We start from the raw sequence: 27,623 nt of genomic DNA on the forward strand, positions 1-27,623 counted from the left end.
TTTAACACCTCCCTGAAAGCATCACTTCTACTCAGACTCAGTTTTGCCTCCCCTATAATCCTCAGATTCTCACCTGCAGTATTATTGTCATTCTTTTTCTGTCTGTACCCATCATATTTCTTTGTATTTTCTTCAATTAATTGCATCATATTTATTTCAAGCCATTCTTTTAATGTCAGTGAATTTTTCTGAAATAAAACCCTGGCTTCCATGCTGCTTGCAAATCCTCCCAAGTGGGCATTATCTGTAATTTGGGTAAGCCTATTGTCCATGTCATTAAGAAAGTAATTAATAGCAAAGTTTTATAGTGCTAGGGCTAGAAGACAGCATTCTGGAAGTCACTGAGATGTTTTCCCACTCAGGCAGCAAATAACTCTTCTCAGAGTCCTGCTTTCCAATGAAGTACCTATCTACCTTATGTGAATTTAATTAAGTTCATATCTGCTTTGCTTGCTTAGGGATGGCATATGAGACTACATTGAAGATACATTGTATAAAACACATCCTTGTATCTGCCCTGCTGTCACAGAAGGAAATGAGATCAACCAGATAGGATTTGTTTCTGACGTGTCCATTTGCAAATAATCTTATCTTCTTGCCCTTCTCTAGATGCCCACAAATGTGTTGTTTAATACTTTGTTTCAGTGTCTTGGAAATGCTATTAGGACTGAATTTTCTGTGATTCCTCAAATTTTCCTTTCCTCTTCTGCTTAGATAGAACATTGTGTTTACCTTTCTGCAGTTTTCTGGGAACTTACTCATCCTGCTAGTCACTAGTGTTTGAGAAATTGCTTAGGTTAAGTATTTTAAGGATAAATTTCATTAGGCTGTTCCATCATGAATACTCCAATTTACCTCAGTATTCCTTCAGGTGTCATTTTCCATTTCTCTCCATGATCCTACTCTCAAGTTCTTAATAATAATAGAAATAAACTTTTAGTCATAATTATTCTCTTTTTTTTTTTTTTTGTGAAAACTGAAACAAGGAAAGAGGAAAAAAAAAGGCACTGAACTTTTCAGCCTTTTCAGTATCACCTATTTGCTGACCTCTCTTGCTAAGTAGTACATCAAGTCAGCAATCAAACATAGCACATTATTTGCAATGTGGTATTGTTTAACTCAAGCAAACCATTCATTTAATGGCAGTATGTGGTTATGTGCTCAAATAAAAAAAAATTATTCTTATTTCCCTGACATCCTTTCACAATCTAATTCCAGAATATATCTCAATTTCTTCCAAACATTTGATTGAATACCACTTAAAACTAATTCTATTGTGACTTTATTCTGTCATGCTAAGAATTGGAATTATTCTGCATTGGTAATTATTGATAGAAAATCACTCACCAAATATAGCCATCTTATTGTCCAAACACTGAATTGTGTATCTAAAGCATCCTAACATATTTTCAAATAAAATTATAAAAATTTGATAAAGTGACACCAAAGTAGTTACATATTCTATTTTTGACTAAATCATATTTTTAAAAAATAGTAATACTCACCATCATATCTAAACAGAGCCTCTTTCATTGGAAACCTATAGAAAAATGAAAATAAAAAGAGAAAAAAAAGTGAAGAGGAAAATAAAAACTGCAAATGTTATGCGGGAACAGTTGTAAAAACTGGTGGAAAACTCCATACAGCACTTCTCTGGTTTTTTTTTAATCACTGATTTGCTCCACTCTTAATTTACAGCTCTGCTTACTGAACCAGGAACGATTTTTCATGCATTGACATCCTGAGGAATTGTTCTGCCCACAGAAATTTCAACAGACAAACATCACCTTGACTAAACACACACCAGATTTACATTGGTTTTCCACCTTCCACTTCTTTTTTGAATCTCCTGCTCAGAGGACAGAGCTTGTGGCCACCCTTGCATTCACATGACACAGGTGTCACTTGCCTCCCCCTTAGCATGGATTTTGCCAGTTTTCTATAACAGCCTGGCACCCAAACCAAGGAGTAGGAGAGGCTACAGGATGGACCAATGCAGCCTGTCCCTATCTGGGACATGGGTCCACAAAGCTGGATTCAACAGTTCAAAATGTCTGCTCCAGGTGGTATTTCAGAGGATGCTAGGGTGTGGTCTCCATCAGAGATCTGAAGAGCCTACGTGTCCTGGAAGTCTGTGGATATTCCTAATTTGGAGGATGAGAGACATTGATATGCCAAGGGTATGACTCCCATTCTGGGGGACTTTGCCAAACTGGTGGAACAGGCTAGAAGATCCATGAACAAAGGCAAATACAAAATCCTGCATGGAGCAGGGGACAAGGAGGGATGGAGGAAATGAATGACTCATGCAATGGCACAGGACAGTGACTGATTGACTGACTGACAGACAGACAGACAGACTGGGAATCAGCTCTGCCGAGAGGAACGTGAGGTCTGACACCACACAGAATGTGCATCAGTCCAGCCTCCTTGTGATGAAGGATAACCTCATACACAGTTGCATTAATTAGAGCATAGCCAGCAGGTTGAAGGAAGTTATTCCCCTCTGCTGGGCACTAGCGAGGCTGCATGTGGAATGTAGTTTCCATTATTGAGCCCTCACAATAAAAATAGATTTTGCTTTGTCAAGCAAGCAGAGGAAGCAATGGACAGCTATCAGGATGGTTAAAAGTGTTTGTTGATTTCTGGGAATGATATGTGACAGATGAGGGGTGGCTACAGGTAGCACTTGTTTAACCTAAAGAGTAGACTATGGGGTATTTATTTTCCCTTTCCAGCCATTTAACAAAGGTTTAATCACAGCCCAGATTTGCATGGTGAAAGAAAACAAGGCAGCAAGTGGGGAAATTTTAATTAGCCATAAAGAAACATACTTTATATCATAAGAGTGGTCAAACACTATAGCTAATTTTAATCTGATTCCATGACTCTAATTACTAATGCATTGCTTAAGTATTGAATAATTAAAAAAAAAAAACTTTTCCAGCTTACAGTTATGTTCTGTCTAGCTGTTCAAGGCAAGTTCTTTTCCTCTAAAACTATTTTTCAGAACTCCTGCCATTTTTTGAAGGGGACCAATAACAACAACTGTTTCTTAATGCCAGGTGGAATTAGATTCAAATTGCAGTTTGAATCTAATATTTCAAACTTTCTCTTTATCATTCATATATTACTACCCTTTCAGACTTTTAAATGTAAACTTATAAAACTAATATATTTACAGTAATTATTTTTATGCAATCCCTGTACAAATAAAATTCTATAAATGCATATAATGCTTTCTCCTTGTTGCAGCATGGTGATCTAATATGCCCTTTCAAGTCAGTAGGCTATAACTGAAATTTTTTACTTAAAACAAGAAGATATAGTTGAAATTGACTAAAGTATTGCCCAAATATTTGTTGCAATATAAATTTCCTGTTGAACATGCAAAATCTTAAAAAAAATAAAGCACTGCTCAAGTATAAAGTAACTAGAAATTTTGTCTGCTGATATTCAAAGTTTTTATTTGAGATTTTAGAAGTGTGCATTGTTGTGACCTGCCTTTCTATTTATAAATATCAGAAGGCAACAGTTTACTGTTTCAATGCCCCATTCAATTTAGAGGTTAAAGAATTTGTCACCACTAAAACCTGAAAATCCCACTCGTATAGTAAAAACAGTAGTTATTCATACATTTAATGTTAATTTTCAGGGTCATTAAATTTTCAGCCAAATGAACTGCTATAAGTCTATGGAGAAAGCTTAGGGTTGCACTCCTTGGCTTGGTCACAATAAACCAAGGGCAGTGAGACCCCTACTCCAGAGAGGAAGGGGTAACAATGTTCTGCCATACCAGTCTACACCGGCTCCACTGTCTGGGGAGCAAGGCTGCCAACGTGTGCAAGATGGAAATTAATAAGTGAATAGTACATCTGTGATGTGACACATGAAGAGCCCATGATTCTGCCTCCTAGGAAGGCACAAGGAGCAACCCTGTCTTTTTCCCCAACATGTCTGGAGAGATCTATCTCAGTGCCAAATGGAAAGAGTAGGTGCTTGCATAAAGTTGAACTTGAGTGAGAGTGTTTCCAGTGGAGCTCCCTCTACTTTTGTTAGGTCCTTGCTTTGACAAGCTGGAATCTTCTTTACAAGTTGAAAAGGTATTGAGCAGTATGCAAGAGCTGAATCATTACAGAATAATTCAGGGTCCAGTGAGGCAGGTGTTTAACTGGAAGAACATCACTTTGCCATGATAATGTCATTTAGGTTGGAACTTTTGTTTACAGTAAAACCCTTTACATAAATTCTGTAATACAAGGACACTTTCATAAAATGAGTGCATTTTCCTCTTTTAGGTAGAATCTATCAATGATTAATATTATTGTTGACTTCTGAGCAGGAACACTCCTTAAGTAAATAAAGACTAGGAGCAATGTATAACAGAACTTTGGACCATACTGACATTTTCATAGACTTTCAAATTTCAAGAACTTTTGTTGCTTTGCACAGAAGACAGTTGGTAAAATCCTGTCGCCACTGAAGTCAATAAAATCAGCTTTCTCTCATGGGGTCTTTTTTTATGAATGTTGACTTTAGAAATGCTATTGATTTCTCAAGTATTGCAGATCTTTCGTGAACAAACAGATAAAACTCAGTAATTACTTACTCAACTGCAGCTAAAGATTACATGGACCTGAAGTAATTGTATTGGTAACTGCAATTAGTCATTTATTAGTAATTGTAATTGTAGACTTGGGATTTTGTAAATCATAGATGAATAAGGGTAATGAGGACATACTTTTAACATAATGGGTTTTTTTCAGATTATACAGGTACATATGCCCAACGTTCCCTTTGAAGGTTCTGACTCAGTAAAATTCTGAGAGTGATTATAACACCATTCACACATCATTGCCTGGGCAAACACTAGCTTTGCTTCTAAGGAAGACAGTAAGTATCAGAAATTATTGGCATATTACTTGGTTATGTTTCAAAGAGTATCCTTCAGACCTCCTCCATTTAAAATGCATGGTTGTAGAGGAAGATTTCACAAGGAGGAGAATATCACTTATTTATTTTCTTACTTTCCCAGATAAGTCACAGGTCTTACTTGGTACATGTCATAACAGAATGATGCTAAAATTCCATGAATGCTATTCTTCTGAATACAAAGGTACCTCCATTTTGTTTGGTTGGTTGGTTTTTGGGTTTTTTTATTATTATTTCCTGTTAATACTTTGCTTTGAGAAAACAATACAAATTACTTAGGAGAAACCAGCAGCACATTCCCCTCATCTCTCACTCCTTCCTAGAGGTGTTTACATTTCACAGAGCATCTGCCCATCCATTTTGGGTTTTTTGGAACTGCACAAATCACACTTACTTTCTCATTCTGAGGGGGGAACATTGCAGGAAAAGTTAAGTATGAGTCTATATATAATTTTAGATAAAGAGAGCAGATAATAATTTAGATAATATAGGAGAATGATCTAAGGGTCTTATGATAGCAGTAAGAGTAATATTTGACTTATGACTTCTAGATATTTTTCCTAATCAGTTCATCATCCAAACAGAATTTACTGATAAAAAAAAAGACATTTTAAATTAGGTGAGGATTTGTGGGTTATGAAACTCATAAGGTGGAAATTTGGTATAAACTGTTATTAGAGTCAAGATAGGTTCCCAAATAAAAAGGAACAACTCAGGTTCCTGAAAGATGTTATGATTTTAAAAATTGTCAGCCAAGACCTTCCTTGCTTTTTTTAATGCACTAGAAAGGGAAAGCATTATAACATACAATTCTGAAAAGCCAACCACATGAAAGAGAAAATGGTGAAAATGTGTTAGTTTTTCAGACACAACTTGACAACAATTTATGTCCAAGAAGCCACTACCCTCAGGTCAGCTATATTGTCCCAAATTACTTGAGCTGCTCCTAGTTTTGTGTTGCTCTCCTGTCTGTCTCCAAGACAGCATAAATGTTGGTCTCCTTCTGGGTATCAGTGCTGAATACTTCCATTTCCAGCAATAGATCTCAAGGGAAACAGATGTCTTTGTTCATTCCTTCTTGACTGAGAATGTAAAAAGGGGATCATCTCTAGATGCATTTTTGTCTTCTCTGACACCCATTAAAGAGACAAAGAGATTGCTCAGCCTTCACAAGGCCAGCATGATATGCCATGGTCACCTCCTCCTGCTAAAAATGGGATTAAAAATTTGGGAAAATACTGGATCATTTGCTCTGTACAAGTGAGTTGAGCAGTTCTATGAAAAATGCTTTCTTTGATTTGTAATAGAAAAAACAGTTAATATGACATCTCTTGATGTTACTTCTCGAGCAGCTTGTGGTGAGGCTGACACAATTCTTCCTGATACTTCAACGTGGACTGGAGTCCACTTACATAGTCATAGTGGCAAAATACTCATTAGTGACAGGCCCCGGGGAACCAGCAGTCATCTTGCTCCACTGAACAAAATGGTATCTGACGGATGTTTTCAACCTTAAAGCTAATTATTTGTCTCTAGCTAACATTATTATAAGTCATCCAATAAGACGTTAATCAAAGCAAATATAAAGTGTACTGATAACAGCACTTAAAAATCTTCTTCTTTCCCATCAGTTATCTTTGGTCCTTATGAATGCAACCACAGTTTCATCGGATATAGTTGTTCTACGGGTCATGGTGCAAATTCTCCCATTGTTGTACTACTTTTAAGCTTTTTTAAAAAATCTAGATAGAAATTCTGTTCAAAGCGGTTGTTTAAAATATAAGAGAACTTTTAGAAGACAGTTTTAATATATTTTACCAAGATAATGGAACAAGCTGGCCTCTAACCAAAGGAATTTTGCACTTTTTTTGTGTCTGACTTTCCTGTGTCAGTACAAGATCCTTCACTTTCTGAACTGATCTTAATAATGCATTAGTTAAATTATGTGTCTTGTCTCTTAGAGAATTCTCTTTGAAAATATCTGTGTTTCCATTAGATTTGCAAAACTCTTCCTCAACATGCAAATTGTAAAGTAGAAGGATGAGACATAAGGATCTAGCTGTTTGCTTCCCTCTATTCTCAAATTCAGGAAAATCCTCTGCATCATCAGAGGCTGCAAATATATACACACACTCATACACATGTACACATGTATGTGTATATATACCCATTTTACAGTTCCTGGTGTACTGCAATCTGCTTAATTTCAAAAACAATTTTATCCTCAGGACTATGTAGTCCCTCTCACTGCCTTCTAATGATATACCATTGCTTCAATAACATTCCTGAAACTTTACAGCTGAGAGGGACAAAAAACAACTCAACTGAGAAGATCTGAAGTACTCTTGGTCTAACTTCACTTTAGAAGTGAGGGCATTTTGGGTTTTTCTTTGAATAGCAGGCACTAAAACACCTGCTTTTGAGGGAATCAAGAAGTGGGTCCTGGGAGGCAGAGGAAAGGGGATTGATAGTGTAGAAACAAGCAGAAATGTCAAAGGCAAGGAACAAAGGAGGAGATTTGGAGGACTGTGATGGAGATTCAAACAAAAAGAGATATGAAATAGCTCCAAGTTCCTGACACCCTGTGCAGAGAGGCGGGATGCACAAGAGAATTAAGAGGCTACGGTCATGCCTATGTACTCCTGGTGAAGAACTGCAGTCTGTTGATCCACCCAACCACAAAGATATCGAACTCTTTTCATTTTTGTCTTTTTCCCCCTTTTTTTTTTTTTTTTTCCAGTGGAAACTGAGATAAACTGTGAGGACATATTGATATGTTCTCAACAAATTCAGAATTCAGGCCAGTCCTCTACTTCCAAAATGTGAAGAGCTTGACCCCAAAACTCCCACAATATTTTTCAAAACTAAAAGGAAGTTACTTATTTGGTAGAAATGACTGGCAAACATCCATTTAATGTATTTAAATTATCATGTGGCTGTTTTCAGACAAACTGGAATCTAATTTTAAAATAATAAATTAAAACCAAACTGTTTACAAATATGTAATTATCATTCCTATCTGTATTTTTACATTCATTTAAAAACTAGTGAAATAATTGTGAGAATGCACCTGTTAAAAGAGGTCTTGGTGGTAAAAAATTCATTCTTGTGTCATAAACATTTTCATACTGCTATTATTGGTACTAAATTATGCTTTCATAGGTGAATTTCTAAGATAGTATTGAAAATGTCCCATTATGAGTGAAGTCCTATTACATTCCAAAGCCAGAGGAAAGAGTGTGATAGTTAATTGAATTACATATGTCTATTCCAACATTGAGGTTATCATTCATCTTCATGCTCATGATCTTGTTGGGGAAAAGGACTTGCCAGTGCCAGCTGAACTTTTTTTATTTTTTATATGCTCTGTCTCAAGAGAAAATTGATAATGGCTAATAGATTGCATCTTCTCTCAGTGAATGAGTTGTCTATGGTGGTAACCACCATGGTCCTACAGTTTAGACACATAAATATAATAGGGAATTGGCAACTGAATTTAGACTTATTTTATTTTTTTAATTTTTTTATCCTTCTTCAAAGTAAAAAAAACCAAAAATCTGGCACTGAATTTTGATACTGGGCCAACTTGAATTACATTTTATGTTTTCTTGACTGTCTTTTATGAAATTCCTAATAACTATCCTACGTGCTTCTGGTAGCTGTAGTACCAGGTATTTAAAACAGAAGCTATATTAGTGATTGAAAATTGTGGAATGTGTTATTTAAATATGGCTGCATAATTTAACAAACATCATAATTTAGCCATTCCCACTTGCTAACATCCCAACAGCACATATCAGGAACCTGAAGCATAAATGTTACTGTTATTTCAAATTCACATAAGCAACAGTTGGTAAAATAGCTCTGGGTTTTTTCTTCGTTGATCATTTAGAACAAGTAATGTTTATGTAGTCTCTGCACTGGAAAAAAAAGCAGGTTTGGAAGTTCAGCACGTTTTTACTGATCAGCCTTATATGGGCTATGCAAATAGAAGAGAAAGCTAGCATGCAAATGCTTAAACCCATTAAATGTAAACTGATTACCTCCTTGGAGATGAGCATCTCATTTTCTGGAATAGGCACCATGGAAAGACTGGGCTGTCGAGCCAAGATGTCACAGTTTGGAGAGAGCATGAGGTTAAACACAGGAAAAAGAAATCCTTTATCAGTTCAATTTCTATATAAAATATCACTAAAATTTAAAATTAAAGCCAATACCTTCAGACATACTAAGGATAGCAAGGCATTGAGATCTGTGCTCAGCAGACTCTCACTACTCCTTGTCTGTATTAAAATCTATTTCAAATCATGGCCTGTTTTCTGTTATATTATATTCTCATAATTAAAATGCTGGGGAAGGGATAAATCACTTTTGAATTTCAAAGAGGCATCTGAAGTAAAAATCACAGCAAAAGGGCTTACTTTATGATACATTTAGTATGAGGTAATGCACTTAAAGTTATTTAAAATTAGAACCATATTAACTTCAATGAGAATTTAATTAGAATGCAGGTAAATCAGCCTAAGTTTATAAAGGCAGTGTTAAGATCATAAGCTTGTGACATTTTCTTATAGAGTGACACAGAGACATCATGTTTAAAGAAAAGGTTGCTGAAAGTTCTGAGATGTGAGTGCTTGAGAATTCTCCAAAAGATTGGAAGAAGCCTGCTATTTTCAGTGTATCAAAGGCATTAATTTATTTTGGCATTTAGATCAAATAGTAAATCAGTGAATTATATGTTGTAAAAAAATATTGCTCTTCTAAGAAAATTGATTTTTACACTGTGCTTTTTGAGTAGCAAAACTGATCTGGTAAACTGGCTGTGTACACAAAGAAATGTACTGAAGTGGAATATACTCTAATTTTCTGCAATTACTTTATGGATGTGTTATATATTTCTCTCTTCCTTTGTAAATTTGCCCTGATTTATTTCCAGAGAAGAAGGAATCTACTTTAGTGACAACAGAAGCTTTGAACCATTTAACTACATTTTTTGTGATTACTATCCCCAAAAATGAAAAGGGAAGGGACGTTTTTAGGCAACAAGTTTATTTACTCAATAGATTTTTATAAAGGAATAAATTTAGGCAAAAGAAGGGTTAGGAAGGGGTAAGGTGTCTAGATCCTCTCAGTGGCAACATCCCTCCCTCTGACACTCCTGTGGCTCCCAATGTCAATTAGGCCAAGGCTTCCCCCAGACCTTACACCACCTCCTGCTGCTGCACACAGAGGAGGTGTTTGATGGTCTGCGTGGAAGAGAAGTTCTGCCTCCAAACCCAGCATCCCATGATTTGATTGCCAAGCCTAAGCAATCCTTGATGACACATAGGTACAAAGTTCTAGCAACACCTGTGGCATCTTGGCAAATGTATTCCATTGAAAGAAACCCTAGAGTTGAGATATTCATTGTCTTATCAGAATATGGCACGCCTGTATCCCAGGCAAAGTAAGAAGGGTCAACCACAAAGAAAAGAAGGAAAGTATTTTTTCATATTCTGTTCACTTTCTGATGTACAGCTAAGCTCTCTGAAAGGAATTCTCCACTGCTCACAAGAAAGAAAAGCTCCCTAGTCAGGCAGTAACCTGAGAAAGGAACACCTTTTTCTCAAATTGCACAGAGAGAAAATCAATGAAAAATGCACTTCTATTGTGTTATCTCATCCTGGCCTTCCTTGCTGGTACTCAGTGCCTGCCCTCTTAACCTAAAATTCCCCTCTAAGTCATGATTCTGCCTTACCTTTCTTCTTGAATATGAGGTTTCAAGTCCATCCTTAGACCTGACAAAAGTAATTACCTTTTTTTGTCCAAGAAATAGATTTCTTCCCTTATTTTGATAGCATCCTCTTTTCAAACTAAAGAGCCAAACTGTGTGCCAGTCTCTATAGGGAGGAAAATTATTTCTATTTTCTGGAGAGGTACTCTTAATATTAATTGTTTTGGAGATTTTTAATTAAAAGAAGGCAAGGAATTCACCAAATAATAATGAAGAAAAATAGTCAACAATATTGTGTCCTCTCTGTTTCCACAAGGCTTCTCTGGAAAACCAAAACCTCTTGAAGTTATCATAGAAGAGTCTATGCATTCTACTAGCCAGGTGGGTTTAGTCCTAAGGAAGTAACATATAGCTCATTTATAAAGAACTTAAAGTAGTACTTTAGTGAATATAGAACACATAAGCCAAGGGCTGCACCCTGTTTCTGCTGAAATAACACTTAGTCTTGTAGGTCCTTGAAAGGAAGGTGTTCAGATCTTGCCAGAAATCATACAGTTCTGCCTCTGCCAGCTGCAAAGGAAACAAATGCCTTGGCCTGGGTGACATCAGCCCAAAAACCCAGAGGTTGATTACATGTGTTATTTCTATCAAGTGTCAGTGTAAACCAAAATGTGTCTGTCTTGCTGTAGAAAATGTCCCATACCTGTCCTGAGTTTAACCAGAAGGCTACAGAATCTTGTTCTTCCGGATTTTTCCTTAAAATAGGATTTTTTTTATTTTGTGGTCTTGACTGCACACAACACAGTCAACTTTAAAGTACCAGAATATGAAGCAGGCAGAATGAGGCTAGATTAGCCCTTTCTTACTAGACATTGTATGACTATCACCCCTTAGAGTCACACAGGAATGTGCTTGTGACCACCAGATGTGACAGGTGAATGCAAGTAGGACTTTGTACTTTTTATGGGTGTGTAGTATCAGTGAGACCTCATCAAGCTCTGTCATTGGCATTCTTTCATCTTCAGGTCAAAGCAGCTGGCAAGAAGCCCTATGTCCTATGCAATTGTGAAAATATTGTGTGTGTTGATGGTGGGAGATGAATATTGCTTTTATAACTACTACTCTTTTTTCCTGAGACAGTTACAAAATTCTGCATTACTCTTACAAGATTAATCAACAAGTTTTTAATTTTTCCAGATGTTACTTAGGTTTCTCTTAATGTGGCATTTTTTCTTTATTATTTCTAAGAACAATTAAAAAGCAAACTAAACAAATCTGCATTTGTGGCTGCAACATTGTACTGAGGAGAAGAGAGTATCTTAACAATATATAAGTACTTGCAGCATGTAATTTCAAAGAGAAATTACACACCTGCTCAAAATAACCTCTTACAGACTAAGACAAGGCTTAGAAAGAGGTGGTTATAATATCTTCATTAGACCTTTGCTCATTTAGTTCTGTAATCAGCAAGACATATTTGCCTCTAAAAGGTCACTTGATCTTTATTGTGCTATGAATCACAGCTGCTTCTGAACTAATATAAACCTTTCTGAATTGTTCTCAGTGCAAGACGTTTTTCATATATCTAAGTCACTCTCTGGAGGGTCTGCAACCTTTGCTAATTGAGGCACCAGCTTAAAACTGGAACCAGTGAGAGATAACATACATAGAATGTAAGAATATTTCAACTATAGTAACCAGAGAACATTCACATTTACACTACTCTGTCGAGTCTTTAATTCCCTTTGAAAATAAATTAGGTGCTCTAGACCATTATTAAACATAGATAGATTCCTTCACAATAGGAAAAAACAGCTGATTTCTCAAAGACTAAAAACATTAATTTAAACATGTAAAACAAGCAAACATTTTCATAAAACAGTTTTATGTCTCTCTGCTTTATCTGAGTGACAATGAAAATTAAATACTCAGTACCAATAAATGGTAAACCACCCACAAAAGCAAAGAAAGGAATACTTTCAACTAAGGGGAAAGAAAATAATATAATGTAAAGCGCCAATTTATGATCATAATATCTCTTGTCTCTTTGAAATGACACAGTATAAAATCTATTTCAAAGATTCAGTCCTTAAGCACCAAATTCTTTTGAATTTTGTACCTCTATGAAAAGGAAAAGTAAAGTAGAAATAGTGATCACAATACAGATTCACAATGTGCCTTCAGACTTATGCAGTAAACCATCCTGACAGACTTGCAAATCCTTGTTTTACACTATTGTAGCTGAGTGCTTTTATCTTGAAGATTTCAAAACTCTTTCCAGGTACTGAAAAAACCTGAAAAAAAGAAACAACTCTCACACAGGCACGGCTTACTGACAGGTTCTTACCAGACACAGGCCCAGAGGTCACCAGAGTGCAGTGAGACTGAGAGATTTGAATCTAAATAGAATGAATCATAAAACCATAGAAAGGTTTGGTTTGGAAAGGACCTTAAAAATCAACTAGTTCCAACTCTTTTGCCTTGGGCAGAAGCACCTTCTACTAGACCAGCTTGCTAAAATCCCCATCCAACCTGGCCTTGAACACTTCCAGGGTGGGTGTATCCACAGCTTCTCTGGGCAGCCTAACAACAGAGAATTCCAGAGGCTGGGAGAGTTACAGGGCTTTGCAGTAAGGATTCCTTATCTATAAGTGGAGTGGGAGAGAGATTCATGCAAGCCTAGCAGTGCACAAATATTTCTTGGGTTGCTTTTTCCCAGATTGAGTTCGACTTCACATGCAGGGCCAGTCCAAGATGGATTTGACTGAGGATTTTCAACCAAAATTATTGAAATAAAAAATACTACCAATAACAAAAAAATTAAGCTTTTTGCAAACTATTTTGATTTCTCTTGTAAATTCTTGCTAGTAATTTAGAAAATTAAAATGAAGCATTCAATTGCAAAAAAAAAAAAACCATCTGAAACTACAATATTATGTTTTCTGTCTTGGATGTTTCGTTTTGGATCACTTGCATAAAATACTAAGATGCATTTCACTATCCTCTTTGTGGCAATCATGTTAAGAGCTTCTATTTTCTGCTGTGGCCTAATGAAGCACTGCAGTTCCTTGCAGGGCTGATTTCACTGTTGGTGATTATGGGAGCTACAAGGATTCCAGACCCATGATGAAGACTCCAGGCATGAGAAGCACAACCCACACATCCATAGGGTAGGGCAGCAGAGAAAAACCTCTTCTAATCACATGGATTAGAGCTATGTGCTAGAGTTAGTTCATGTAACCCAAAGGATGAATATTGGTTTCTGGAATTTTCAAATGTTTTCAAAATTCAATCTGTATTGGAGAGAAAATGTCAGAATTTCCAACACAAGTGTTTGAAATTTCCCTCAGCATATTGACTGTGAACTATTTATGGACTCATCAAAACAGTCATTGCTTAGAGGCTTCCTGCCCAAGGAAAGGAAAATGAAATTAAATGAAAACATCCAAAGAAATCTAACTGCTTTCCAGGTGACATTATGAAACAAATCAGATTTAATTTTCAGAGCTGACTTCCCCCACATATTTTATTAGCAGATTATCTGAAAAATCCCTGTTTTCTGAGCAAGCTTCTGATGCAAGAGATCTTTTACCTTAGCTACTTTATGTTCAAACCAGAAACTTACAATGAATCTTCAAGAGTGCACACCTGTAATTGTCACCTATTATATAAAAATTTGCATTATGATCATAATCTGCCCATAGAATAACTAGTAAAATTATATCTAGTTTTAACTGAGAAAAAGAAAAAGCTAGTTCATAACATCTCTGCAAATCAGTAAATACTGACTTATTGAATTCAAGATCTGAGTATGCTCTTGCAATTTTACCAGAACTAGTTATATTTTATGCTTTCATCTGACATGACTGAAATTGGAGTGAATTAAGACTGTATTTCAGAGTATACATTATAGAAATACTTTCAATATAATAAAAATGTCTGTATAGCTCTGGGTGCTTTGGGATGTAGCTTTGGGTGCTTTTCAATTAATTATGATTTTCTTTTTCCTTCTGGCCTTTCTTGTTCACTATTTTCAATTAAAAGCGCACAACTGTAATTTTTGTTTCTCATATGTTTCTCACATACCAAATCTGATTTGGTATTCTTCACTTAATTACATATATCTGCTAATGTTGTTAATAAGAGCCTTTATCTCCGGGTTGCTTCTGTTCTCAGATGCGAATTGTTAGCCAGGGCCAGGATTTCTATTATATTAGGAAATGTTTATTGTATAAAAAGTGTCTGTCTGAAATCCACTTTGCAGAAGACTAGATGCCATTACCCTAGAAAGCTGCATATAAGGATGAACTCACTCAAATTTTTATTTTATAGGGACTTCTAAGAATAAAGACAAAACATCTTCAAGTGCTATTTGGTGCTTGAGACTGGTTTAATCTGTCCTAGCAGAGACAGCCAGTATAAAGGAAAAGGCAGAAAGAAACAGAAGTGGCTGTAATTATGTTTCAAGAGGAAACTTGAACACTCCTGGATGTGCTCACTAGGAAGCACACTTTGGTGTCTAAGCATAGGAAGTGCCTGCTGGGGCTTGATCCCATTGCATTGTGCATGTGTTTTGTAAATGAACAGAAGCACACCAAAGAAATGCCAGGGTGCTACTACCAGCAGCTTCTCCTACTGGAACTAGAACAGAAAGGCTCTCAAACTTGTCTAACTGCCCATGCCAAAAGTGGTGACACAGTAATCAATTCCTTTCTCTTTCATTGGAAGAGCTGTCTCCAGAGAAATGGGCAGCTGAGGTCATTCCAAGTGGTGCCAGACTTAGGACACCTCCATGTTAAGGGCATGTTCCTGGGTCTTCTGTTGAGGCTAAGATACCTTCAAGTTCTGTTGCTAATTCAACGGCTTTTGAAAGAAAGCAATTGATTATGTTTAGAAAGTTATGATCTTTCTAAAAAGTCTTTCAAGAGAAACACCTTTCTTTAAAGATGAGCTGAGCAGGGGCTCTAGACACATTTTCTGAAGGCATTATCAAACCAAGTCAAAAGTGGTGGAAATGTCATCTAAATATGATATCATTACAATAAATCATTAAGCCCAAGAAATGCTATAAAAATAAATAGAAAGAAGACACAGAAATATTAATTATTAATATTTTCCCAATGAGGAAATTATTCATTAATATTTTCCCAATTTGTAGCTCAGCACTAATGAACTGACTTGTTTACCTCTGATATCTTTTTTTACACCAAAGCAATTTTTCTGGGTCACAGATAGTAGAATGATTAACCACAATACACCTACACAAGTGCAACATTTAAATACCAAATTTCAAAAGAGAGAAAGAAACTGTCTTCTAGAAAATAAAAGCTGTTGGGATGATGTCTGGGAGAAAAGTGCTTTTTCCATGGTAACCCTGAAAGGCTGCTGTATTCATAGAATGTCGCTTCCCACTCTGCTACTATTAATCAAATACAAACTCCAATGAGTAGGAGATTAGATGATGAAGTAAACACCACAGATTTCATTTAAAAAAAAATATAGACTCCCTTTAAATATTCTGCTTACCTATGAGCCTGGAGACCTGCAAGTGATTATGAAAAGTTGACACTCTTGGCATGACTGCATTTAGTGGTTTCAAGAAAATTCCATTTAGACCATTTATGAAAAAAATTAAATTGGCTTGAGCACAAAGTTGGACATTAAAGAGAACTTGTCCTCTGCTACTGTTATAAGTAATGCCTGACCAGGCAGAAATGGTAATTTTTTTAAACATTTCTCACACTGCTTGCAAAAAGGCAGTTCCCTCCAATCCATTTTCAAAGGCTGTGCTGCTAAATATTTAACAAAAAGGGAGATTTTCACAGGGGTGTTCATAAATCGTGTATTCAGCCCTTGTTGACAGAAAGAAAAGTTTGAAAGGTACTGGGGACTTAGAGACTGAAGGAGCTACAGTCATTCATTTCTTGCCTCTTTGCTTGAGCAGGCCATTCCTTTCTCCTTCAAAAAATAGCTATTTTTTTTTAAAGCTAGTGGTCTCTGCCCTGAGAGGTATTTACATCTATTGTGCCTCCTATAAAACACAGAATCTTAGAGCAGCACTGATAGGAAGGGCGCAGCCTTTTGAGGGAAATAGAGCCCAGGTGATGTTACCTAGCACCTTTCCAATCACATCTTGAAAACCACCTGTGGTGGGGATTCTAAACATCCCTGCAGAGGTTGTTCCAGTGATTAGTCCCTCTCACAAAAAAAAAAAAAAAAAAAAAAAAAAAAAAAAAAAAAAATCTTTTCTATAACGAGATTAATTCTCTCCTACTGCTAGTTGAACCAATTGTACCTTGTCTTCTCCATCTGGCTCCATAAGAAGAGAAACCCTCTGTCCTGGAGTACTGGAATCTTGTGAGGAGGTCCTCCCTGAGCCTTCCCTTCTCCAGGAAGAAAAGACTTAACTTCTTCAGTCTTTCCTAATAGGACAGGTTCCCCTTCTCAGTCCTTTGATCACATCTGTAGCCCTTCTTGGACTCCTACCAGCCTGTCTGCATCTTTTCTGAATTGCTGGGACCAGAATTGGACGCAGTATCCCAGGTGCAGTGTTGTGCTCCTCCACCCTTCACATTTCTCCCTTAAAGGCTCAAAGGATTCCCATCAGAACCATGCTATGGAGTAAACCACAGAGCTCCACATTTCCTCTGACTCTCCATCACTGCAAGACTTGCATGTCATTCCTTTTTCCTGAGTTGTTTTGTTGCAATCAAAAAGAAAAGGAGCTTTCTTAGTAATGAAACTCTTAAATCATGTAATTATTCGAGTCTGGGGAGTTTAAATAAGAGCAGCAGCACCTGGTGGCTGGGCAATAGAGTGGGGAAGGAGAGGACAAGAGAGATAACAAGGCAAGTAAGAACAGAATCAGCTCAGTGAAGTGGACAACATTTTTATTTCCGAAGTATCCTGTGCACAGATGTCTGGAGAGAGACACAATACCTTGGTTCCCACAACCTCCTTCTATCAAATCTTAAAACCACATTGTGAAATTATCTGGGACACAGATTATGTATTTCATCACTTCAAACAGTTATAATCCACAAAAACTGCTCAGTCTACCTTTCAGCTTGATCTCTGTAATTTCATCACCTATGGAGATTCAGGTACTTCCAAAAAACCAATCTGGCACAAAGTCAAGCCTGCCTAAACAATACCACAGTAAGCATTTTAGATCAATACAGCTGATATTATCTTATACCCTGAGCCAACAATTGACATGATCCTGGCTTTAGGTCCTCACCATATCCAGTCTCCCTAATATAAGACATAGGTAATCATTTTGGTTGTTTCCATTTCCCATTTGTGAGGGAACACTGGTTTAAGGTAATTGTTTAACAATAGTGCAGGTGGAGAATAACTTAATTCGATGTGACCTCCTGTCCCTTTTCAATACTGCATTTTTAACATATTTAGAATGGTTATAAGAATTTATACCAGAAAGTTTTGCCCTCTAGTGGAAGGTGAAGCAAAACACAACATGTAATTAGAAACTTAGCATTCACAGATTGACCCTGTGGACAATGACCATGTGTTTACTGGGTGACTGGAGAGACCGTGAATGAGTCACTGCATGGTATTCCTTATCCTAAAGGATGGGGAGTGGAAAGGGGAAAATCCAGGGAACTAACAGAGAAATTAGTCCAGGGTTAGTAGAGAACAGAAAGAAATTCCCATGCTGTCAGAATGTTGTCTACAGAATGGGTCTGTTTGTAAAATCAACACTTTATCCTATGTCTGCTGTGCTTTCTTTTCCGCCACTGCAAGTATTTATGACAATAAATTTATTAATTTCTTTTTAAAAACATTATTACCTCAGACTTTAGTTGGGTGGTACAGAAAATAATAGGCAAATATCGTTAGGAATTTTATCAGCATATACTGACTCAAATGTTAAATATTGATTATGAGAACAAAATCAAAAGTAATCTTCCTTTGTTTGTCAATGAATGTTAATATTATAGACCAAAACAGAAGCATAAAAAAATTCTAACTGATGAATATTTGCTTTTGGGGTGAAAATAACTCTGTATTAAAATAGCCCATTATTGACATCTGATTATTCTGTTTGCCAAAGAACAGCTGACATGATATACCAAAAACTTGCACTATCTTAGATACCTTCAGACACCTTTTTCCTGATTTATTCACTTTTCTCTTCAAATTTCTGAGTTTTTAGCAATATTTTCATTAGCAACAATAAATACGTATTTTCCCTATAAAGAAATGGTTTTATTTGTCATATGAACTGTTTGTTCAAGTGAATGCTTACAATGAACCAGGAAACATATCCAAAATATTTCATTGTAAAACCTTCTCTGCCTAGGTAAATATGTCAGCCCAGTTCAGTAAAAAATTAAACAGAATTTTTGTTCTGTTTAAACCAGTCTCTCAGATGGGAAAAGGTGCTTTTGTTCAGGTTGTCTCAAAGACAGAGTGGAAGCTTGATTTTAATTCTAGATTTATTTCTGGTTCATCCTCATAAGTGGGTAAAATGGTAAATTCCGTAAATCCTACAGGATGAAGGGGCCAATATCAAACACTATTGACATTGCCTATTAACCTAAACTATGCTCCTAGTATGGAGAGAGAAAGGCATTTCCAGGTACTTCTTTAGAGTCTGACAGCTGATCAACATGTATCCTCTGCAGAGATCACACATTTTTCCGAAGCAGTCTCCCTGTCAAGCATGCCTGAAACTATAGTGACACATATTTCATCCTGGTACTTCCCCTGAAGAGGAAACCAGGACACAGCCTAAAGAAACAGCACCCAATGCCAGCATTTTAACCTCTTGTGTCCCAAACAAAGTACACTGTACATCTCAGAGTGGGACAGTCTCTCCTGGAAACGAGGCTTGCTCATTTGCAGCCAGATTCTGTGTTAGAAAAAGAGGAAGTAGAAGAGATGCATCTGAGAGGTTTCAAACAGCATCTTTTATGAACTTCCCCAACTGATGCTTTTCTAGGGCAGGGGCTCTCTTGAGGTACTGTAAATACCTTGTGTCAGCTGCTTATCAAAAAGACTTCAATTTAGGCTTAGGACACAATTTTCACCTTACAAAGCCCATTAACCAGCCCTGTTACCCACACACCTTGGACTACAGAGATTATTGTCCAACTTCTCCACTACTGTTTCAAAGAAGATAAAAATGTCAGCAATAATATCATTCACTTTTTATTGGCAAGAGAAAACAGCTTGTCAGGATGACAGATAGAGCCACTGGAAAAGTCTGTATTTCTCTCAGATTAATCTCCCTTCATTCAATCACCAAGGAAAAAATAAATACCCCATTACTTTAGTGAGGGTAAATGTTAAAACTAATCTGAGCATGAGGGATGAAATTGATTACTACTGCTTTAGAGAAGAAATAGTTTGAATGAAAAATGGTGGGAGCCTGTCCTAGCTGGTCTAGAGAGAGCCAGACCCAACACAAGCTGTGTCAAGGAAAGGAAAAGCTGTCATATCTCCAGGGAAGTTGGACACACAGTGCTTATGTGAGATACATCTCCCATAGCTCTTGCCAGCACTGAATCCTAATGACTCAGCTGAATTCTGCCTAGAATTAAAAGGATACCAGACCACACAGGTCTTGAATCACACTGTACTTGATGCTCACCTTATTGTACAAAGAGTTGTGTCTGTAAGGGCTATAAGGATTCTCATGAACATCACACACAATGGGAGAGAAGTGGCTGAAAGTCCAGGGTTTGGACAGTCAGTGAGGGACATGGATGGAGGACACAAAGGGGACTTAGTTGGAGAGATCAGTTTAGTGGGATACTGAGGGTGTAGGAGACAATCTTCTATGAAAAAAAGAAAAGTAAACAGAAACAAATTAATGGGTGCAAAAAAAGAAGTTAAGCAGAAAGCAAAGTGCTTGTCTTGCATGGTTTTATGTCTCATAGATCTTGATGATTAACCAGGAAAGGTACTGAACTTTCATGCCAATATAATTGATCTATACTAAACATTTTCATTGGCATGAAAGTGCAAACGCAAAAACCTGCAGATGTCCCATTAAACCAGTTATACTTTGAGATCCAGTGCATCTCCCTCCTGCAGCTAAACTGGTGCTCAAGCTACAGAAAAGAAAATCCCTAAAGGATCCTGTGTTGGCTAAAATCACCATGTTTGAGGGATTTAATAAAACAGGAACAAAACCAATGTAAAAAAGGTGTTTGAAAGGTACAAAAGACAGCTGTATCTGTATATGAGCAGGAGCACTCCAGGGTTTTTAGCAAGAGTCCAACAAGACTTTTGACACATTTAAGTGTTAAACCACTGAAGGTGCATAGACAATATTTTTTGCTGCTCTAAGTTGTCAGTAGTTAATAGTGTTCCTGGTTAAGAAAACCCAATATGTATGCTCTTTTTGCACCTAAGGATAAAACCCTTTTTAAAAAGAGATTTTCAAGAGAATTGGGATAGAGTCAAGGAGGCATACCCAGGTTTTGGCACACATCTTGCACTTAGATTTTGTCAAGGCTGTTGACATAATGCATCCTGGATTCTTGCTAAGTTGGCTGGCTGTCTAGACCAACAACTCCACTGTGCTGTGCCTTTGAGCCAAAGAACCAGAAAATTTGTGACAAGAACTGTGATTAGTTCCAGCAGAAACTAATGCATCGCCCACCAAAAGAGTGAGCATGAGCAAACAGAGGATCAGAGCTCACAGCAGCCCAGCCACTTCACAGCAGCCCAGCCACTTCACACCAGCCTTGCCTCCTGCCGTGCCTCTTCAAAGGCCTGCTCCTACTAATGCTAAACCTTTGCAAACTGGTCACACAGGTTCACACCAAATGGAGCTAATATCTCTTTTGTTCATCCTTATAATTCTTTTTCCATTGCCCAAAGTAATTTATTTTTTAAATGACAAAGGGATCTGTAAACATTCTTGCTAATAAATTTTGCAAGCACATGAATTGTCTAACATTGTTTATGAGTAATTTTATATTATTATGTAGCAAAATGCTTAACTTTCCTCCAAATAAATTGTTGCCCAATTTCAATTTCAAATTAAAATCTTCATAAAGCTGTCAAATCAGCACTGTTACAGATTTTTTCCAGTTCCAGTGTATTTCATGGTTCTTTTTTTAACAAAGTGGAACATACTTAGAAAACACCTGGAATGCTACTGATATGTACTAAGAGGAAAAAATTCTTTCTCGTGATGGGAAAAATACAATCTCCAGTAAAGGCATCTAAACATGTGGGAAGCTTAATACTGTTGGATTGGAACCTCAAAAACATTACACTCTGTCTGTAAAAAGTGTTTGAGGGGTGGATATCCACCTGATAACAGTAATATCAGTTGTATAGGCCCTCAGGGAAAAAAGAAAAGCTGGTAGCATATGCTAACATGAAGAAAAAAAAAAGCCAAAATAAACTGGGGATTTTCCTTGGTTTATAAATTTTATTGGCACATGAGTCTAAATCTATATACACTGTGCCCAGAATTCAGATGATGAAAGATATCTGTGAGCTGAACTATATCCTTTCCAGATGATCTTTGCTAATTTAGATAGTATTTTCTCTGTTAATTACTTTGGGTTGTCTGCACAAGATCATCTACCTGTTAAAAGAAAAGCTATTCCTTTTTAAAGGAAATTGACTTTTCCACATAGCGACATTTCTCCATGAAATGAAAAACAAACAAACTACTCTTTGTTGTGCAGAACACATGGTGTGTTCAACAGAGGGATGTGAAGCTGAAGGTCAGCAGTTACAACTGGCTGCATCATTATGTCTCAAACTGAATGTCACCCACATAGTCACCAGTGCCCAGTGTCACACTGAGAGGTTCGGCAGGGCAGGGAGGTACTGCAGAGGTCTAAGAAAAATCAAAAGAGATAAATTAATAAAGCTGATGCCATCTGGAATCACATATACTCTCTACCCTCCTCAAAGATGCAGTCTGAAAGGGTCTGTCCTTTCAAGATGGGCTATGTGAAGGAGGGGCAGCAATGTTACCTAGAGAGGTTGTTGTTGGCAACGGTATTAGAAAGAAAGGAAAAGAAAACTCAGAGAGAGAGAGAGAGAGAATGGAAATGTAAGAGCTGAACCTCCCATCATGATTGGGAAAATCTGCAAAGAAAAACAGGGAAAAATCTGTAACAGTATGAGCACTTTGGCCCACAGCCAAAATCAATTACTCCTAAATTCTTATCTGAGGGAAGATTAACACCGGCTCTTCCACAGAGAACAGAATGCCTAACTTCAGTCTCCTAGTTTTATTTCTCAGCTCTTATATCCCATGCAAGCAGTAAACTTACCCAATTTGGGGGGAATATTGGTAGGAAGAACTCCCCCTCTTTAGAAGTCAGCCAGTGTACAGCCAAAAATGCTTTTACTGAGAGCAGGTGAAGGGGGAGAATGAGTCCTTAGTCTTTACAGGCTAAAAAACCCACAGTTAGAGACAACCAGAGCAATTTTCAAGCTCTTGACTTGGCACCAAGCCCAGTTCCACAGTTAGTGCTGCAGCCCTCCTACAGGCACTAAAATCCCTCAGGAAAGTTTCACAGGTGTTGAAAGATTGTGAACATCCTCACTTGGGCATCCAAGTCACCTCCACTCACAAGGGATATAATATCAGTACCATGAACCTGCTCTGGGAGGCAGGAGCTAAAATTAAGAGCATATGCTGTCTTGTTTGGCACTTCAGTGTTTTCCCTAGATCTGCATATTATTATACTAATAATTATTCTATGAGACCACAACGAGAAACAAACAAACAAACAAACAAACAAACAAAACCAGTTTCTGTTAAGTGAATCCATTTGAATAGAAATCATTACTTCTTTTTTCAAAATAATGATGTCTTTATAAAGGTCTTCTAAAATAACACGTATTTTACAGCAAATTGTAATATTACTTAGCTTAGAACAAAGATACCAACTTATCAGTACTATAGAGTACAACATAATTCATTTACATAAAGGAAGCAAAACTGAACCTATTTATTGTGAAATCAACTTTTCCATCTAGAAAAGACAATGGAGGATTTTTTTTGTTCATTTTAATGTGCAGCTTTCATATAAATAACTTTTCCTTCTATTGTAACAACAACATTAGACTTATTATGCTGTCAGAATTTCAGTAATATGTGCCACAAGTAATTTATAAAGCGTAAGTTGATTGGTTTCCACAGTTAGCTTCAAACATCATAATGCTTCAAGCCCTGGCAATAACCCCAGGTTTGTATTTGTCTGAAAAGAAGGAGTTTGGTAAACTTTCATCAGTAAAGCTATAGCCAGCATAATCAGTGTCCAGCCCTGATGAAAGGGAAGTCTCAACTGTCTCTGCCTTTACAGGAAGTCTCTGCTGAGGTGGCCTGGGACAAAAGCTCTGTAATAAAATGTCCAGCTAACTCTCCTGCTCTTTCATCCCAGGAAAACGACAGCACAGTACCTTGGAATCTGAAAGTTTCAGTAAGTTAAAGCATGAATTACTCACTATCAACTCACCTGTAGTCCCTGAAGTGAACTATTCACTGTCAACCTCAACAGTTCAAAGTCAAATTGAAAATCACTATTTTTACTCATTTTTTCTTATATTTTATATAAACTCTACATTCTATGGAAATCTTCTTATGCCACCCATATGTGTTGCTGGAACGCACTCATACCCCAAATATTTTCCTCTGTACTGCTGCAGTACTCTTGAGGAGCTCTTGGATTTTTCTACATCAAATCAGAGCTATGGAGAGGAATGGAAAGAGCTAAAATTAAATTCTTAATTAAATTCTGTTTTAAAAGGAAGAAGAGAGGGTTGCCATTGCAAATATGTCTAATGTGAGTAGAGAGGCACAGGAGTAAGAGAAATCCAATTAGTAAGGTATTTTATTTACATTGCATCTGACAAGATGACTATTGGCTTCATTTTACTTCCCTCCAGATAGAAGATTTGGAACATACTGGATAGGTTAATAACAAACTCTTACAGGAGATTCAAATTGTGTATCATATTTAAGGTTTTTTTCCCAATAATACACACAAACACAAATGCATGAGGAAAGGCTGTCACAGCCATTTATCTGGAGTTTCTCTGAGATAATGCCTCATACAGGTCAGTGTTTTTGCAAAGTGATCCTACGGCTTCGTGCAGAGGGCTGTGGGAGAAGACAGCATCTTTGTGGTACACCACCATCACATGTGGTACAGCTGTATCCTCAGCCTGTGGAGGGACATGGACCTGGGGAGATATGGCCCTGGGGGAGATATGCACTGGAAGTGAAACAGAAACACGCTGGGGCTCCTCTGCAGTCTGCCTTGGAGTGGAAGTTGTGACACTTGCCCAGTCCTCGCTGTCATTTCTCTTCAGAGAGGATTCAGGTCTGGGCCCCAGATGAAGGAATCACTTTCTAGTAGGTATAATATAGATATCTGTTTGGCAGGGAAGCACAGGATTTCAACCCTGTCTTTTACAATGTTTCTTACAGACAACATGAAAACCTCTTCTCCTCAACATACAGGTTTTTACATCACCAGAAAAAATTGCCCTGTAGAGGGCCCAGCTACCCATCTCAGCTTGAAGATTTTCCTTTAGGGACCAGGTGCCCCTTGGGGAATCATCTCACTTTGCAAAAACAAAAAGAGAAGAAACGGGAGCAGAACAAGGATCTATGTTTATTCTTTCATCTTTAAGGAAATTATCTGAGGCTAAAAAATCCTTCAGAGTGAGAGCTACTCACCTGCTCAATATTTTGATCACTGATTTCTTCAAGGTACTTTTTAAAAGGATTGGGTTGATAGGGCTCCTCCTTTTGCTGTGCACTCTTTCCTTTCACCAGCACAGGACGAATAACACCAGGTTTTGTCTTGACCCATAGCACACCCAGGAGAAAAGAGAATCACACAAAACACCTTACCATTTACAGAATATTTGTTAGACAAGTCAGTTCTGGTGAGGCTGTACTGACTATATTTTAAAAAAATTTCTTAATGACGTGTTTCACCACCAAAATTATTCAGGTGTCATGCTGCCTGGACTACTTCTAATACAGATAGTGGGAAAAAGTGCCAAGAGCTGCTTTTAGGCACTGGCATGTGTTTAATACTGACAAAAAAGCTACAGAGCTGTCAGACCATGGTTTGTGGGTTTTGCTGCCTGGTTTTTTTTCTGGCTGTTCAGCTGCAGCTTGTTAAGTTCAAGTCACACTTTATGCACAGCCACATATCTGCTTTCCCACTGGGCTCCTCAAAACAGTAACTGTGAAGGAAGGAAGGACAACCTGTGATGCTGTTAGCTTACACCCAGGCAGAAGCATGTTAGGAAAAGTCTTACTGGGGAATAATACCAGTGATTGCATGCTGGATTTTTTAGAGTCATAGAGTCACTGAATCACACAGAATGGAAAAGACCCTTACAATTATTGAGTCCCATAAACCATAAACCTACTATTGCCAGGTTCAAAACTAAACCATGGACCTGAGCACTCCATCTACACATCTTTTAAATACCTGCACAACATTTTGTCCAAGGAGTAGAAATTTTAAGACAGAGTACCAAAAGTGAAGAAATACTGTTGATTTCAGGTACTGTAAATTATACACATGTAGAACAGAATTTTTTTTAATTGGAAAAGGCCTCTAAGATAAGAGTCCCACCAATGACCTGACACTGCCAAGTCCACCTGTAAACTATATCACTAAAAGCCACATCTACACATCTTTTAAATTCTTGCAGGGATGATAATTCAACCACTTCCCTGTGCAGCCTGAAGAAACTTTTCTTAGTGTTCAGTATAAATCTTCCCTGATGTGACCTGAGGCCATTTCCTCTTGTCTTACCACCACCTTGCTACAGCCTCCTTTCAGGCAGCTGCAGACAGTGATAAGGTCTCCCCTGAGCCTCCTTTTCTCCAGGCTAAACACCCCCAGCTCCCTCAGCTGCTCCTCACAGCACTTGTGCTCCAGACCCTTCACCAGCTCCACTGCCCTTCCCTGGACTGGCTCCAGCCCCTCAGTGCCTTTCTCACAGCGAGGGGCCCAGAGCTGGACCCAGCACTGGAGCTGTGGCCTCAGCAGTGCTGAGTGCAGGGGGACAATCCCTGCCTGCTCCTGCTGGCCACACTATTGCTGGTACAGGCCAGGATGCCACTGGCCTTCCTGGGCACACACTGGCTCATGCTCAGCTGCTGCTGACCAGCACCCCCAGGTCCTTTCCCACTGGGCCCCATTCCAGCCACTCTGCCCCAGCCTGTAGCTCTGTATGGGGTGGTTGTGCCCCAAGGGCAGGACCCAGCACTCGGCCTTGTTGAACCTCACACAACTAGCCTCAGCCCATCTACCCAGCCTGTCCAGATCCCTCTGCACAGAACCCTCCTACCCACAAGATCATCACCCAACCTGCAAACTGGCTGAGGGTGCATTAAACCCTCTCTTACAGATCAATACTGAGCCTTGGGGAACACCCCTTGTGAGCGGCCACCAGCCAGATTTAACTCCATTCCCCACCACGCTCTGAGCCTTGCCATCAAGCCAGTTCTTCTCTCCAGCTCCCTCTGAGGTTTCCCTGGCTCAGGAAGCTCCTCTGTGCACCCTACTGCAGTGCTCCCCTGCCAATCATGCCAGGACTAGAGCCACTCACCTCGGTGACAGAGTGACAGTATCTTTAAGAGTTCAATTGGAAAAGTACAAGTTTAGAGGATCTGATCAGCAGGGATACGTGATACCCATCATTTCAGACAAATTGAATTATTTCAACAAGAAAAAATGCCTTAGTTGTCAACCAGTCAACCAAAAAATTTGACTATTACCTTCTCAATTTAGTATATCTGTGATTTTTTTTTTAATTCTTACTATAAAATCTGACAAAATGGATTGTGGCATAAATTCTAAATAGAGGCTAAGGGATAATTTTAAAATAGGCCTGCTCAGTGAGCCAAAAAAGGGAAGAAAAACTACACCTTCTCACCGGAATTTCAAAAGTAGTCAAGTCTTCCAAGATCTGTGATTGAATTTAAACTTTTAAATGAGTC

At 37.8% G+C, this 27,623-nt stretch overlaps 1 protein-coding gene and 1 long non-coding RNA gene across 2 annotated transcripts in view; one reads left to right on the forward strand and one right to left on the reverse strand.

Annotated features, from left to right (window-relative positions):
* The window catches only part of MLIP (muscular LMNA interacting protein), a 101,800-nt gene that overhangs the window by 868 nt on the left and 73,309 nt on the right, over positions 1 to 27,623 (reverse strand). Inside the window, exons 11-13 of the mRNA XM_050973066.1 lie at positions 25,335 to 25,460; positions 8,976 to 9,029; positions 1,506 to 1,540 (exon numbers count right to left, since the gene is read on the reverse strand). Coding sequence (XP_050829023.1) covers positions 1,514 to 1,540; positions 8,976 to 9,029; positions 25,335 to 25,460 — 207 coding nt within the window. The 3' untranslated portion in view covers positions 1,506 to 1,513. The remainder of the gene's footprint in view (positions 1 to 1,505; positions 1,541 to 8,975; positions 9,030 to 25,334; positions 25,461 to 27,623) is intronic.
* LOC127059470 (uncharacterized) overlaps positions 4,437 to 27,623 on the forward strand; it is a 31,291-nt gene continuing 8,104 nt past the window's right edge. Inside the window, exons 1-2 of the long non-coding RNA XR_007777365.1 lie at positions 4,437 to 4,653; positions 4,767 to 4,893. This is a non-coding gene — a long non-coding RNA (uncharacterized LOC127059470). The remainder of the gene's footprint in view (positions 4,654 to 4,766; positions 4,894 to 27,623) is intronic.

This window comes from Serinus canaria, chromosome 3, assembly GCF_022539315.1.
Source record: "Serinus canaria isolate serCan28SL12 chromosome 3, serCan2020, whole genome shotgun sequence".
In the NCBI taxonomy this organism is placed as follows: domain Eukaryota; kingdom Metazoa; phylum Chordata; class Aves; order Passeriformes; family Fringillidae; genus Serinus; species Serinus canaria.